The 13,955-nt window shown below is 22.7% G+C and overlaps 6 protein-coding genes and 3 non-coding genes across 9 annotated transcripts; 4 read left to right on the top strand and 5 right to left on the bottom strand.

Moving 5' to 3' along the window:
• The first annotated feature begins 128 nt into the window (after positions 1-128).
• On the top strand, positions 129-201 carry tRNA-Lys-UUU-22. The gene has a single exon. It is a non-coding gene; the product is annotated as a tRNA-Lys (tRNA).
• Positions 202-790: 589 nt separating this feature from the next.
• Positions 791-2,314, bottom strand: DDB_G0293610 (LMBR1-like conserved region-containing protein; the record flags this gene model as incomplete). Its single annotated transcript, XM_629044.1, has 1 exon — positions 791-2,314. The coding sequence occupies one exon, from the start codon at positions 2,312-2,314 to the stop codon at positions 791-793; it is 1,524 nt and encodes a 507-aa protein (XP_629046.1).
• Positions 2,315-3,766: 1,452 nt separating this feature from the next.
• tRNA-Ile-AAU-14 lies at positions 3,767-3,839 on the bottom strand. The gene has a single exon. It is a non-coding gene; the product is annotated as a tRNA-Ile (tRNA).
• Positions 3,840-4,260: 421 nt separating this feature from the next.
• On the bottom strand, positions 4,261-4,422 carry DDB_G0293688 (hypothetical protein; the record flags this gene model as incomplete). The annotated part of the gene is made up of 1 exon (XM_629043.1): positions 4,261-4,422. One exon carries the CDS (start codon positions 4,420-4,422, stop codon positions 4,261-4,263), a length of 162 nt encoding a protein of 53 aa, XP_629045.1.
• Positions 4,423-5,186: 764 nt separating this feature from the next.
• tRNA-Ala-AGC-11 lies at positions 5,187-5,259 on the bottom strand. Its single transcript has one exon. It is a non-coding gene; the product is annotated as a tRNA-Ala (tRNA).
• A 634-nt stretch (positions 5,260-5,893) lies between these two features.
• Positions 5,894-7,212, bottom strand: wdr53 (WD40 repeat-containing protein; the record flags this gene model as incomplete). Its single annotated transcript, XM_629042.1, has 3 exons — positions 5,894-6,164; positions 6,260-6,726; positions 6,844-7,212. 3 exons carry the CDS (start codon positions 7,210-7,212, stop codon positions 5,894-5,896), a joined length of 1,107 nt encoding a protein of 368 aa, XP_629044.1.
• A 484-nt stretch (positions 7,213-7,696) lies between these two features.
• Positions 7,697-8,752, top strand: DDB_G0293606 (cellular retinaldehyde-binding/triple function domain-containing protein; the record flags this gene model as incomplete). The annotated part of the gene is made up of 1 exon (XM_629041.1): positions 7,697-8,752. One exon carries the CDS (start codon positions 7,697-7,699, stop codon positions 8,750-8,752), a length of 1,056 nt encoding a protein of 351 aa, XP_629043.1.
• Positions 8,753-9,690: 938 nt separating this feature from the next.
• Positions 9,691-10,702, top strand: DDB_G0293604 (short-chain dehydrogenase/reductase family protein; the record flags this gene model as incomplete). Its single annotated transcript, XM_629040.1, has 2 exons — positions 9,691-9,900; positions 10,016-10,702. The coding sequence occupies 2 exons, from the start codon at positions 9,691-9,693 to the stop codon at positions 10,700-10,702; spliced, it is 897 nt and encodes a 298-aa protein (XP_629042.1).
• Positions 10,703-11,304: 602 nt separating this feature from the next.
• DDB_G0293724 (hypothetical protein) lies at positions 11,305-13,559 on the top strand (the record flags this gene model as incomplete). The annotated part of the gene is made up of 3 exons (XM_629039.1): positions 11,305-11,327; positions 11,422-11,563; positions 11,637-13,559. 3 exons carry the CDS (start codon positions 11,305-11,307, stop codon positions 13,557-13,559), a joined length of 2,088 nt encoding a protein of 695 aa, XP_629041.1.
• Between the last annotated feature and the right edge of the window lie 396 nt (positions 13,560-13,955).

Below are 13,955 nucleotides of genomic sequence, written 5' to 3'. Positions count from 1 at the left end.
ATTTGTTTTTTAAGTCTTTTTTATATGAAAAATGAAATAATCAAAAAAAGAGATTGTTGTTGTTGTTTGTTTTTTTCGATCTGAAATTAGATATATTATATTTTTTAAAAAATATTTTTTCATCCAAAGCCCAGATAGCTCAGTCGGTAGAGCGCAAGGCTTTTAACCTTGTGGTCGGGGGTTCGAGCCCCCCTTTGGGCGAAACTTTTCATTTGGAACAAAAATAGTCAATGGTTCGATTCTTTTCGAAGTAGTTTTTATTTATGTATTGATTTAATAAATAAAGGAACACACAATTAATGATCAAAGAAAATCTAACACAAAATAATTTCCATACATACAAAAAATAAGAAAAAAACAATCAAAGCATTAATAAATATTGATGATCTAAACTAAAATAATATCTGTATTTAAATCAAATCAAAATAATAATTTTATTTTAGTATCTCTTTTGACAAATTCATTTTATTAAAAAACTATGTGATTCTAATAATATTGAAATGAAAAAAGATAATGCATTAAAAATTTTATACGATTTGATTCTAAAAAACTATTACGATCTAAAATCTCAAACAATTAATTTTTATTTTTGTTTTTATTTACATTTTTTTTTTTTTTTTTTGATTATTGAATATACTCAATATAATTGTTATTATTAATATTATAATTATATTATAATTATATTTAAAATAATTAAATTTAAAATAAATAGAAAAAAAACAATTGAAATGAAATAAAATGATTTTATTGATTATGATTTTTTGAAATATTAATATATTATTATAATTAATTATACACGAATTCTAGCTGGTTTATCTTTAGGTTTAATGAATAAAAAGATAGCAGTAAGAATTGACATAGCAAAGATGGCAAAGATATAGACAACCCAGAACCATTTTAAGATTTTAAGATTTTTAACAGCAGTTTCAAAGAGTGAATTAATGGAAGTTGTTGAAGTGAATTGAGAGAAAGCCATTGTACAAAAGTGAGTGATTGAAACCGATGTGATAAGGATTAAACCAACATTGAATAGGAAAGCATTCATCATGGTATTACCAACCCTCATTGGGTGAATTGGGAAGAGGAAGAAAAGACGTAACCCAAATTTGAAATTACCCTTGACAACACAGAACAATAAATAGAAAGAGAGTAAACCATAGACGATAACACCAAGGAAACCCCAAGCATTATTCAAAGATATCACCAAACTATTTAAGAAAGGATGGAATGGCTCTGGAGCTGTGATCATATAGATTATGATATGAAGTAGCCAACCAAGACTAACACCCAATGCAATGAAACCACCAAAGAACTGGGCATAATAAAGTATGACCTTGCCACCTTGTCTCTTGTATGAAATCTTTAAACGTTCATAATCCTCTTCTAATAAGAAAATTGCTTGACGGAAACGATTGTAATTTCTTCTATCACGTTTGCTCATGATACCACCAGTGGTACGTGACTGAATGGTCTTACCAACGTCAACCAATTCCGTGGCACGTTCACCAATCTTTTTCTTTCTTTCCAAATATTTATCGTATGGTATACGTTGTGGACGATTCTTAAAGTCTGTAATCATATCGAATGGAAGGGCAACCAAACCAATACCACCGAAAATAATGAATAATAACCAACCAAAGAAAGCAACCATAGTAATAATGAAAAGTGCAATTGATACACGGAATTGTAAAAACTCTTTATCTAAACGATACTCTACATATTCAGAGCCATTACCTAATAATTCTGGATTTCCAGGATCCAATTTAATTTTATCATTCCCTCCACCAACGATTGACGCTATCTCTGGTAATGTTGTTGTTATATTAATACTATCAGTTGCTATTGGATAATTAATAATTTGGAATCTACTTAAAATCACTATGGTTGGTATCTCTGCAACTCCAAAGAATACATATAAAACAATAGTTAATGCTGCAAATGCAAAAAGAATTGCAAATGTACCTTTGAATGCACCTGCAATTTGACTACCTGCTGCTGGATCTGCTTCTTCTGATTCATAAAAGAACATTGCAAATGGGCATATAACAATTGCAAATACTGCAACTACTATATATATAACAATCCATAATATATCCATTGGAAATCCGCCTTTTCCTCCTTGATTTGCTACATCCAATGGTAACATTAATATACTTGTTGCTGCTAAAGTAATACCTAAAATAACAATAATCTTCGGGAAATAGGCAACATTTTTATCGTCAGGATGTTGAAAGTATGCAATTAAATACAAACTTCCTAAAGCTACAAGTGCTGGTATAACAACCGCAACAATGATTAGGAAGATGTTGACCATCTTATTTTCTTTTTAACTTTTTTTTTTTTTTTTTTTTGAACTTTCTATACTATCTATATATTTATTATTTATATATGATTTTATTTATATATTAATGATTATCGTATTAATAAAAAAAATTATTTGAAATGTTTTATTTTATATTTATTTTATATTTTTATTTTTTATGTTGTATATTATTAAAGTGTGAAAAAAATAAAAATAATAAAATAATAATAAATTTATTTGATTTGGGGTGTGGGGTTTTTTTTTTTTTTTTTTTTTTTTTTTTTTTTTTTTTAATAAATTATTTTTTAAAATTAAAAATTAATTAATCAAAATGATTACAAAATAAAAATAGAACATCTCCTTATTTATTCATTTTTTAAAAAAATAAAATTCAAAATAGATTATAAATATAAAAAATATTTTTTAAAAATAAAAAAATGATTTAATTTATATATTTTAGAAGTAAAAAATACAAAAAATGAAAAAATTAGAAATACAATTAAATAGAATTAGGAATAATTAAATATTAATATTAGTCGACAAGGATTAAAATTGCGAAACAGATAAAACTATTAATTCTCTATAGAGATACTTAAAATCCTTGTTTTCGAGATAGTTTCATCTCTCCATTGCTAAATTGTCTTCATTTAAGATAATTATAATAATAAACAAATAAATAATAATAATGTTTATTTTATTTTATTTTAATTATTTGAATAGTAATAATTGGTTATATTGTTGTATTTTGATTTTTTTTTTTTTTTTTTTTTTTTTTTTAGAGAAATTGGTCAAAAATTTCTCTATTTGGTAGGGCTATGATTGGTATACAGTATTCTTTGATTATTTGTTTTTTGATATTTTTAATTTGATTTATGTATTCGTTTTTATTACAGATTGAAAGTGAGTCTTTTGATGATGATAGTTTAAAGTTTTGTCTTCGCTGTATATTTGATTGCAAATCCATATCCAAATTTGGTGTAATATCAGTGCTATTATATTTTTATATGAAAATGTCTAGAGAGGTCATAATCTATAGCTTTGTAGCACCATTCAAAATTTTGAATGAATGTAGTCTATGTTTATGTCATGATCTTTTTACATGTTAGAAGGTATTATAGGTGATCTATATGGATCATTTTTCATATTCATATTACACAATGGACAATCTTTATTGTGAAGATAATTTAGAGGTAAACATCTTGAATGAAATCTGAACATTGTGTTTTTGGTTTTCGTATCTCTTATCTTCAATATGTTTGGGAATAATTGATTGTAACTATATCCTTTAAAGAATAGATCTTTTTGAAATTCTGTTTTGTGTATATGTGGGTCTTTCAACATGAAAAAAGATCATTTATAACAAATAAACAATAATTAATAGTTTTATTTATGAATTTCAATTAAGTGGTCAGTTGATTAGGAAGGAATCGAACCAACGACCATTTTGGGTTGTATAAAAATACTTGCTCGATGCAGGGATCGAACCTGCGACCGTGGCGTTATTAGCACCACGCTCTGCCGACTGAGCTAATCGAGCTTTCTTGAAATTCTTTGAAAAATATACCACATTTTCAATTCCAAAATTTTTAAATTTTCTTTTTTCAAAAAATCATTTTCATTTTCGAAAAAAAAAAAAATTTTTAAATTTTCTTTTTTTAAAAAATCATATAAACTAAACTTCGTAAAATACCAAAGTATTTTACAAACTAATAAATGTGAAATACATTGGTATTTTACCAATTCAGTTTATAAAAAATAAAAATAAAAATAAAAAAATAAAAAATAAAAAAACAAAACATTGGTATTATTTGATTTATTATTTTTAAACATCTATATAATTAACCAAACTACTTTGTTATAAATTTAACATGTAATGCAATATAAATATAAATATATAAAAATATATAAAAATATAAAAATATATAAATATATAAATAAATATATAATTAAATATATTTTTATAAATAAATATAAATATATAAATAAATATATATAAAAATAAATATATAAATATATGTAAAGATCTTCCGCTGGTTTATCTTGTTTATTTCTTCTGTAATTCTTTCATTTAATTGTTGTTGAAGCTGTCTTTTAGTTGTGATATTTCCTGGTTCACTCATTTTTAAATTATTTATTTATTTTAAGTAATAATTTTGATAACGTTTATATAATTTATTATTTTATTATGTATTTACCTAAATTAATATAATTTGTTTATGTATATATTTATTGTGTAATATTAAATTAAAATGTAATAAATGGTTAAAAATTGATAATAAAATCTGTGGTCCTTTTAAAATATCCCACTATTTATATCTTTTTTTATTCCTCATTCTTTAGTCTTGCAACGTCTCTGTTAATCTTAATTTTATTAAGATCTGCAAAAAAATAGATTTTTTTTTTTTTTTTTTTTTTTTTTTTTTTAAAATTTAAAATTAATATCTAAATTTTTATTTTGAAAATTCCAATTTAGGAATTTTCAAACAAATCTTGAAAATCTGTTAAATAAATAATTGTTAATAGTATTATTAAATAATGAGTTAAAATAAGAAGTATTATTATAGTATTCTTATTAATATTATGACTATTAAAAACTTGTAATGGTAATACTAATAAATATAAAACTGAAAGTCGTGACAATTAATAATATTAAGATTCCATACAATTGTTAAATTTATAGATAAATATGTATAAATTAAATAGATGTTTAGAAATTCAAATTAATAAATAATACTAATATTGTTATTTGTATTCAAAGTGAAAAACTGAATTTTTCGAAAAACGAAAAATGTTTTTATTTTATTTTTATTATTTTTTTAATTTTTATTTTCGATTTCCAAACCCGAACTTCGTAAAGTATCACTTTACACAATAAATTATAAAGTGGAGAAGAAGGGTATCGATCCCTTTACCTCTCGCATGCTAAGCGAGCGCTCTACCATCTGAGCTACATCCCCTTTTATGAATTCTTATAATTTATACATTATAAAATATAAAAAATATGATAATATTAATTTTAACCACCAATTCGTACTAAAATTTTGAATAAATGAAAGACATTTTCACTCTTCCATTGCCATTTTTGAATATGGTGCTTTTGAATCAAGAACCTAATTGAAGAGGACAATGTTCCCAAATACAATAATATTAATAAACAAACAAAAAATAAAAATAGAAAATTCTAAAAAAATTTTATAATTTTTTAAAAAAATTAAAGAGGGAATGGGAATAAATGATAATCATAAAATTTTTTTAAGAAGTAATATTGAAATTAAGAAGTCAATATTACTTCTTAAGAAGTCAATATTACTTCTTTTTTGTAAATTTCCTTTTTAATTTTATTAAATTAATTTTAATTTCAGGTATCTAAACCTATTTAGCACTTGACCAACAAATTCCAATAAATAAAAAATTAACAAATAACAATTTCATTATCTAATTGGATAAAAAAAAAAATTAATAAAAAATTTAAAAAAACAATAAAAAAAAAAATAAAAAAAAAATAAAAGAAATTCTAATAATAATGATTTATCTATTTATTTTTATTATTATATATAAGTTTATTAATTATTTGAAAAACTCTAAAGGAAATTATTGAATTGATAATAGTTTTAAATCATTTGATAAATCGGCAACAAATATTGCATTATTTTTTAAATTTGAAGTTGTTAAACAATTAATTTTTTCAGAATGTTCAAGCCATGTTTTAATTCTTTCATTATTTTTTTCATCATTTGATAATAAAGATGATGAAACTTTTGTATTCATATCTTCAGAAACATCCCAAATTACTATCTTTTTATCATAATTCCCAAATGAAATTAGTCTTTGATAATTATTTTCTAAATATTTTGGATAATGACTTTAAAATTAATTTTAATATTAGTAAAATAATGAATATTTTTTTTTTTTTTTTTTTTTTTTTTTTTTTAAAAAAAAAGAATAATTATAACATACACTTGTTGAATTGAAGATTTATGTATAGAATTTATTTTTAAATATTGTTTAAAACTTGAAATTTCATTAATTACAATTGTACCATCACCCATTGAAATAGCTACATATTTTGAATTATTTGAACAATCAACACTTGTAACGAATGGTGGATTTAACATTCTATTTGGTTCTGTTGTTTCTTGTTGTTGTTGTTGTGATTTTGAAATATTTTGAGGTAAAGAACCTTCTTTAAATGTATCTCTATGTAAAACTTTTGCTTTTAAGAAATCCCAATGAATGATTGAAAAATCCATTGAAGATGTAATTAATTCATTTTTACTATTTGGTCTAAAAACACAACCTGTTGCTATATTTGTATGCTTTTTATTTAATGATTCTACTAATTTATTTTTTGTAACATCAATAATTTTAGTTTGACCTGAATCATCACATGCTGCTAAATATTGATATTTTGAATCAAAACTTAACTTTTTTTTTTTTTTTTTTTTTTATCAGTTTATATTATTTTTTAAAAATGGTAAAAAGTGGCAATGAAAAAGAAATATATATATATATATAATTAATTTTTTTTAAAAATTACATACTTGATTAATTTCTTCAGTATTAAATTTATATTGAGTATTAAATTCTTTTAAGATTACATTTGGTTGTCTTAAATCAAATGAAACTATAATATTATCATATGAACAATAAAGAGTGAAATCTTGATCAAAACAAACGTTATTAACTGGGTTACCTTGAAATCCTTCAACAATTGATTGTATTGATTTATTTGTATTTAAATCCCATATTCTAACAGTGCAATCATCTGAACCACTTGCTATTATCTCTTTTTTATTATGACTTGAAATACATAATACTGTATCTTTATGTCCAATTAATTTAGTTTCAATTATATTACTATTACTATTATTATTATTATTATTATTATTATTAATGTCAACACTTGTCATTATAAATAAAAAATCATAATAATCTGAAATTTCAAAAAAAAAAAAAAAAAAAAAAAAAAAAAAAAAGATAATTTTTAGTCTTTTGGAAAAATAAAAATTAAAAATAAAAAAAAAGGGGAGGAAAAGGTGGGGATATTATTTTATTTAAATAAAAAATAAAGAATATTTCGAATCTTGAAAAAAATGAGATCTGAACTTTATAATGAAAATACGTATCGGAAAAAAAAAAAATTAAATAAAAAAAAATAAAAAAAAAAAAAAAATAAAAAAAAAAAAAATATAAAAAAAAATTAAAATTTAAATAAATATTTATTTTAAAAAAAAAAAAAAAAACAAAAAAAAAAATCTTTTTTCTTTTTTTTTTTCTTTTTTTTTTTTTTTTTTTAACAACCACTAAGTAATCAAACCACAGAAAAAAAAAAAAGATTAAAAAAAAAAGATAAAAAAAATAAAATAAAAATAAAAATAAAAATAAAAATAAAAAATGGGAAAAAAAGATAAAAAAAATAAAAATGAAGAAACCACTGCAACAACCACAACCACAACAACTACAACAAAAAGTGAACAAGATATTTCAACTTCAGATTTAACAGATAGTAATACAAATAGTGCATCATCAGTAACAGGTGAAGATAATGAAATATATAATAATACAAAATTTGAAGATGGTGGTGAATTTAACCCATTTAAAAATTTAAGTGAAAAACAAATTAATATTTTCAAACAATTTAAAGAAAAAGTATGGAAAGATGGTAATGAAAAATCAACAAACACAGGATTTGGAGAGATATCAGAAAAGGAGAGAGAATGGTTAGAGGATGGTGGTGATATGTTATTATTAAGATATTTAAGAGCAAGAGATTATGATCTCTCTTTATCATTCAATCTACTAAAGAATACATTGGAATGGAGAAGCAAATATAAGCCATACGAGATTACAGCCGAATCATTATCCTATGAAGCATCCTCAGGTAAACAATACGTATTTGGTAAATCACATGGCAGAAGTGTTATCTATCTTAGACCAGTGAGAGAGAATACTAAAAACCATGATAACCAAATCAGATTAATGGTTTACAACATTGAAAGAGCAATATCATTAATGGATAAAACACGTGGCCACGAACAAATTGTATTGTTAATCGACTTTAAAAACTATTCAATTAGAAATTCACCACCAATGTCTGTTAGTAAGTATGTTCTTCAAATTTTATCCGACCATTATCCAGAGCGTCTCGGTAATGCCTTTTTAGTGGAAACTCCCTTCATTTTCAATGTTTTCTGGACTACCATCTCACCATTCATCAATAAAGTTACCTATAAAAAGATCGTTTTCGCAAATGGTGAAAAACAAAAAATTAAAGTTTTCTCCCAATTCTTTGAGCCAAATGATTTAGAAAAAGAATTCACTGGTGCCTCAGATCATGAATATGATCATCATAACTATTGGAAAAATGAAATTATACTCAATAGAAATGAACGTAATTTACAACCATTATCTGACGATGAAATTTTAACAATATTAAATTCAAAAGAATAAAAGAATAAAAAAAAAAAAAAAAAAAAAAAAAAGATTATTTTTAAATAAATTTAAATCTTTTATTTACAATAAATATTTTGGTTATTTCTTTTTTTAAAAAAAAATAATAATATATTAAATTATTTATTTTTATATAAATTATGTATAATTTTAAAGTTAATATTTGCAACAACGATATTATTTAAATAATATAATTTTAGTTTATTTTAGTTTATTTTAATTTTTTTTTTTTTATTTATTTTATTTTTTATTGTTATTGTCATCGTTTTAATATTGCCTGGTAATTTTTTTTTTATTTATTTAGATTTCTCTGTGCTGGTTTCTTAAGATTTTAAATCAGATGACTAACGTTAATTAATCAAAAAATAAATGGAAAATCTAGTCTACCATTTTTTTTTTGTACGTAATGTTTAGTTGTTGTGGGTTATAATCAAAATAAAAAAAGAGTGTGACCTTAATATCCATGCTCTGAAATTAAGAAAATTCTAAAAATATTTGTAAAAAAAAAATATTATAATAATAATAATATGATTTATTTCCAATTTTTGAAAGAACATATTTTATTTTAGCATGAATTAATACGTCATTATTAATTGGGAATACCAAAGCTCGAAAAAAAAAAAAAATATCTTTTTTACTTTGAAAAAAAAAAAAAAAAATATCTTATTTCCTTTGAAAAAAAAAAAAATCTTTTTTTTTAATGTGATTTTCAAAAAAAAATAACAAAAAATAAAGAAAATTCTTATCAAGATTCTAAAAATAATTTATTAAAATAACCAGGATAAACTAATACCAAAAAAAAAAAAAAAATTATATTAATAAATGAATAAAAAAAAAAAAAAAAAAAACTATTTAAATGGAAAATTAAAGAAAAAAAAAAAAAATAATCAATCAAAACAATTAATAATTAATAAAATAATAAATTAAATTAAATTAAAATGAATAAATTAAATAATAAAGTTGCAATTATAACTGGTGGAAGTGATGGAATAGGAAAAGAAACTTGTAAGATAATTGCAAGAGAAATTGGCACAATTGTTATTGGATGTAGAAATAAACAAAAAGGTGAAGTTGCTGCTAAAGAAATTTCATCACACACTGGAAATAGTAATATTATCATTTTAGATTTAGATCTTAGTAAACAAAATGTAATTTAATTTAATCTATTTTTTTTTTTTTTTTTTTTTTTTTTTTTTTTTTTTTTTTTTTTTTTTTTTTTTTTTTTATTAATAAATTATTTTTTTTAAAAAAAAAAAAAAATAGTCAGTAAAATCATTTGTAAATGAATTTAATAAATTAAATTTACCATTAGATTTATTAATTAATAATGCAGGTGTTATGTGTCCACCATTTTCAATAACTCAAGATGGTTATTCATTTCAAATTGCTACTAATCATTTTGGTCCATTTTTATTAACAAATTTATTATTAAAAAATTTGGAAAAAAGTGAAAATCCAAGAATTTTAGTTTTAACATCTGATAGATTTAAAGATGCCGATTTATCATTGATTTTAAATGATAAAATAAATGTTGAATCAGAGGCAAACTATAATCAATTAAAAGATTATTCACTTTCGAAATGTTGTAATCTATTATTCACAAAGGAATTACAAAGAAAATTAATTGAAAAAGGTTCTAAAATAGTAGTAAATTCAATTAATCCTGGTAAAGTTCAAACTAGTTTACAACGTGATTTTACTGGTATTTTAAAAGTTGCTTTTTCATTGATGCCAAATTTTATTTTCACTCCAATTCAAGTTGCTTCTAAAGAATGTGCAAAAGTTGCACTTGGTACTGATCCATCACTTAATGGTATTAAAGGTTCTTACTTTAACATTGGTGTATTAACTGAAACTCCAAGACAATTCAATAGTATTGAAATTTCTAAAAAACTTTGGGATATTACTTCGAAATTTACAAACATTTCAAATGATTTAGTTTTAAAATAAAAATAAAATAAAATGCAAATAATTTTAGAGAATTTTTTAAAAAAAAAAAAAAAACTGATGATGTGGTTGGATAATTTTATGCGCTGGTCGGTAAGTCTCCTCTTTTTTTTTTTTTTTACTTTTATTTTCAAGCTCATTCACGAGGTGGACATTCTAAAAATGGATTTTGTTTTTTTTTTTTTTATATTTATTTATTTAATTTGACGTCATATTATGTTTCAAAAAAATTAAATTTTTATTATAATTTGTCAAATATTTAAAATTTTTTTAGATATTTTCGACTTAAGTGTGTTGCGAGTTTTAAAAAAAAATTATAAAAAAATAAAAAATATTTTTTATTTTCTTTGATTTTTTTGTTAGCCCGGAATCTAACTTTTTTTTTTTTTTTTTATAAAATATCTGTCTAAAAAATTTAGGGAAAATGATTTGATTCATTCATTTTTTTTTCCCAATATTTTGATTTTTATAAAAAAAAAGCAGTTTTTTAAAGATATTTTGTTTTGTTTTGTTTTTTTTTTTTTTTAATTTTGTATATAAATTTTTTTTTTTTTTTTTTTTTTTTTATAAACCATTGTGATATTACAAACATATAATTTTTTAAAATGCCTTTAAACCTTGTTGCTAGGTAAATAAAAAAAAAAGACAGTAATAAAAAAAAATAAAAAAATATCAAGTTCAAATTATTTACTCTTTTCATTTTTTTATTTTTTATTTTTCAGAAAATCATTAAGAGATAATGAAGAACACTTAAATAAAGCACATGAAGAAATCAAAAATGCTTTAAATGGTGAAGAATGGATTATTGAATTTGATTGGGATGCCATTTTCGATAAAGTTGATGAACATGTTAAAAAACAATTAGTAAGTAATTTTTTTTTTTTTCTTTTTAATTTTCATTTTTTATCTAATCAATTCTTTTTTTTTTTAAAAAAAGGGTGAAGTATTTTATAAAAATTTATGTCCAAATATTAGTAAATGTATTGTAAATGCATCAAAAGATGAATTAACTAAAGAATCAATCATTAATGCAAATACTGCTAAAAAGATTGTATTAATTGTTAATGAAGATGCCAAGAATTCATCCTATTGGAAGTATGCATTTAATGGTGGTCAATTAAATCTTTTATTCAAGAAAGGTTGTAATAATATTACTGAAGCTGGTAATTTCGAATTATATAAAGTGATTCCAAGTGAAGGTGCTTATAGTTTACCAACTCGTCTTAATATGAAAAAGAATCAAGAAAGATTTGAACTTGCATTCGAAAGAATTAAAGTAGTTACCAGTAGAGATTGGTCATTTGATGAAGCATCAATGGAAACTGTTTATCCAACTGCTTTTGAACATGAAAGTCAACGTGAACAATTTGGTACTACATTTGCTCAAATTTTAGAATACGTTGCTCAAAACATTGAAAAACGTTGTAAAGATGAAATGACTTTAGAAAGTTTCAATGATGTAACTGCCAATGGTAGAATTAGTTTCAGACATAATCCAAAACAAACCACAGGCTATTGGAATTGGTCATTCGCTAATGGTGATCTCATCATTACTTTCAAATCCATTAGTAATATCTCTGATAATGCCAACTACGATTTCATTAAAGTTCTCCCAGTTCCAGGTGTTTTCTCATTAGCTGCTCGTTTGAATATGAAAGAGAACCAAGAGAAATTCGATACCGCTTTCGAAAGAATTAAAGCAGCCACCCACATGGATTGGTCATATGAGCAAGAATCATTGGAGCAAATTTATCCAGCACTTGAAGAAAGAAATAAAGAGAGAATTGGTGATTTATTCTCTGATATTTTCAAATATGTTGCTGATAACATTGAAAAGAAATGTAAAAATGATACAATTTTAGAAGCATTCGTTGAAGCAACTTCAAATGCAAAGATTGTTTTCCGTCATAATGCCAAAGCAAGTGGTTATTGGAATTGGACCTTTGAAGGTGGTAATTTAATCATCACCTTTAAATCAATTTGTAATATCTCTGATAATGCCAATTTCGATTTCATTAAAGTCCTTCCAGTACCAGGTGTTTTCTCATTAGCTGCTAAAATCAATTTGAAAGAGAACCAAGAGAAATTCGATACCGCTTTTGAAAGAATTAAAGAGGTCACTAAAGTAGATTGGTCCTATGATGAGCAATCATTGGAAACTGTTTATCCAGCACTTGAAGAAAGAAATAAAGAAAGAATTGGTGACTTATTCCAAGAGATTATTAAATATGTCGCTGATAATATCGTTAAACGTTGTAAAGAGGATATGGTTTTAGAAAGTTTCCTCGAAGCAACTTCAAATGCAAAGATTGTTTTCCGTCACAATGCCAAAGCAAACGGTTATTGGAATTGGAGTTTTGAAAACAATGATTTAGTAATCACCTTCAAATCAATTTGCAATGTTAGTGATAATGCAAACTTTGATTTCATTAAAATTTTACCATCACCAGGTGTACTCACTTTAGCCTCTAGAATCAATTTGAGAGAGAATCAAGAGAAAATCAATGAATCTTTCGAAAAGATTAAAGAAGTCTTGGGTAATGATTGGACTTATGATGAATCTTCAATCGAACAAGTTTATCCAAAATTAGAAGAAAATAATAAACCACGTGTTGGTGATGTCTTTGCTGAAATCATTCGTTACATCAGTCAAAATATCGTTAAAAGATGTAAAGATGATGATATGGTCAAAGAAGGTTTCGTTGAAGCAACTCAAAATTGTAAAATCGTCTTCCAATTTGTTGAAAAACAAAGTTCTTATTGGGTTTGGAAATTCGATGGTGGTAATTTAGTCGTATCATTCAAATCAATTTGTAATACTAGTGATAATGCAAATTTCAATTTTGAAGCTCTCCTTTAAAATTAATGAAAAAAATAAAAATAAAAATAAAAAAAGATAATAGAAAATAGTATTCTCTCTTTTTCTAATTTTATATAATAAAAATATGTTCAAGTTTTTTTATTTTTTTTTATTTAAAGTTTTAAAATCTAATAAAAAAAATTTAAACACCTTTTTAAATATATTATTTTTAAATTAAATATTTTTATTTTTAATTTTTTAAAATGATTTTAATCCACTTTTTTTTTATTCACTTTTTTTATTTTTTTATTTTTTTTTATTTTTTTAAGACCTATTAAATTTAAAAAGTTTATTCATTCCTATTTTATATTTGCCATAAATTGGCTTAAGGAAAAAATTGTTAATTCTTCAATTGATAATATCTATATCATTACAAATTAAAAAAACATCCATTAA

This window comes from Dictyostelium discoideum (genome assembly GCF_000004695.1).
Source record: "Dictyostelium discoideum AX4 chromosome 6 chromosome, whole genome shotgun sequence".
In the NCBI taxonomy this organism is placed as follows: domain Eukaryota; phylum Evosea; class Eumycetozoa; order Dictyosteliales; family Dictyosteliaceae; genus Dictyostelium; species Dictyostelium discoideum.
Note: the sequence above shows the minus strand (reverse complement) of the source record. Positions and strands in the feature narration are given on the sequence as shown.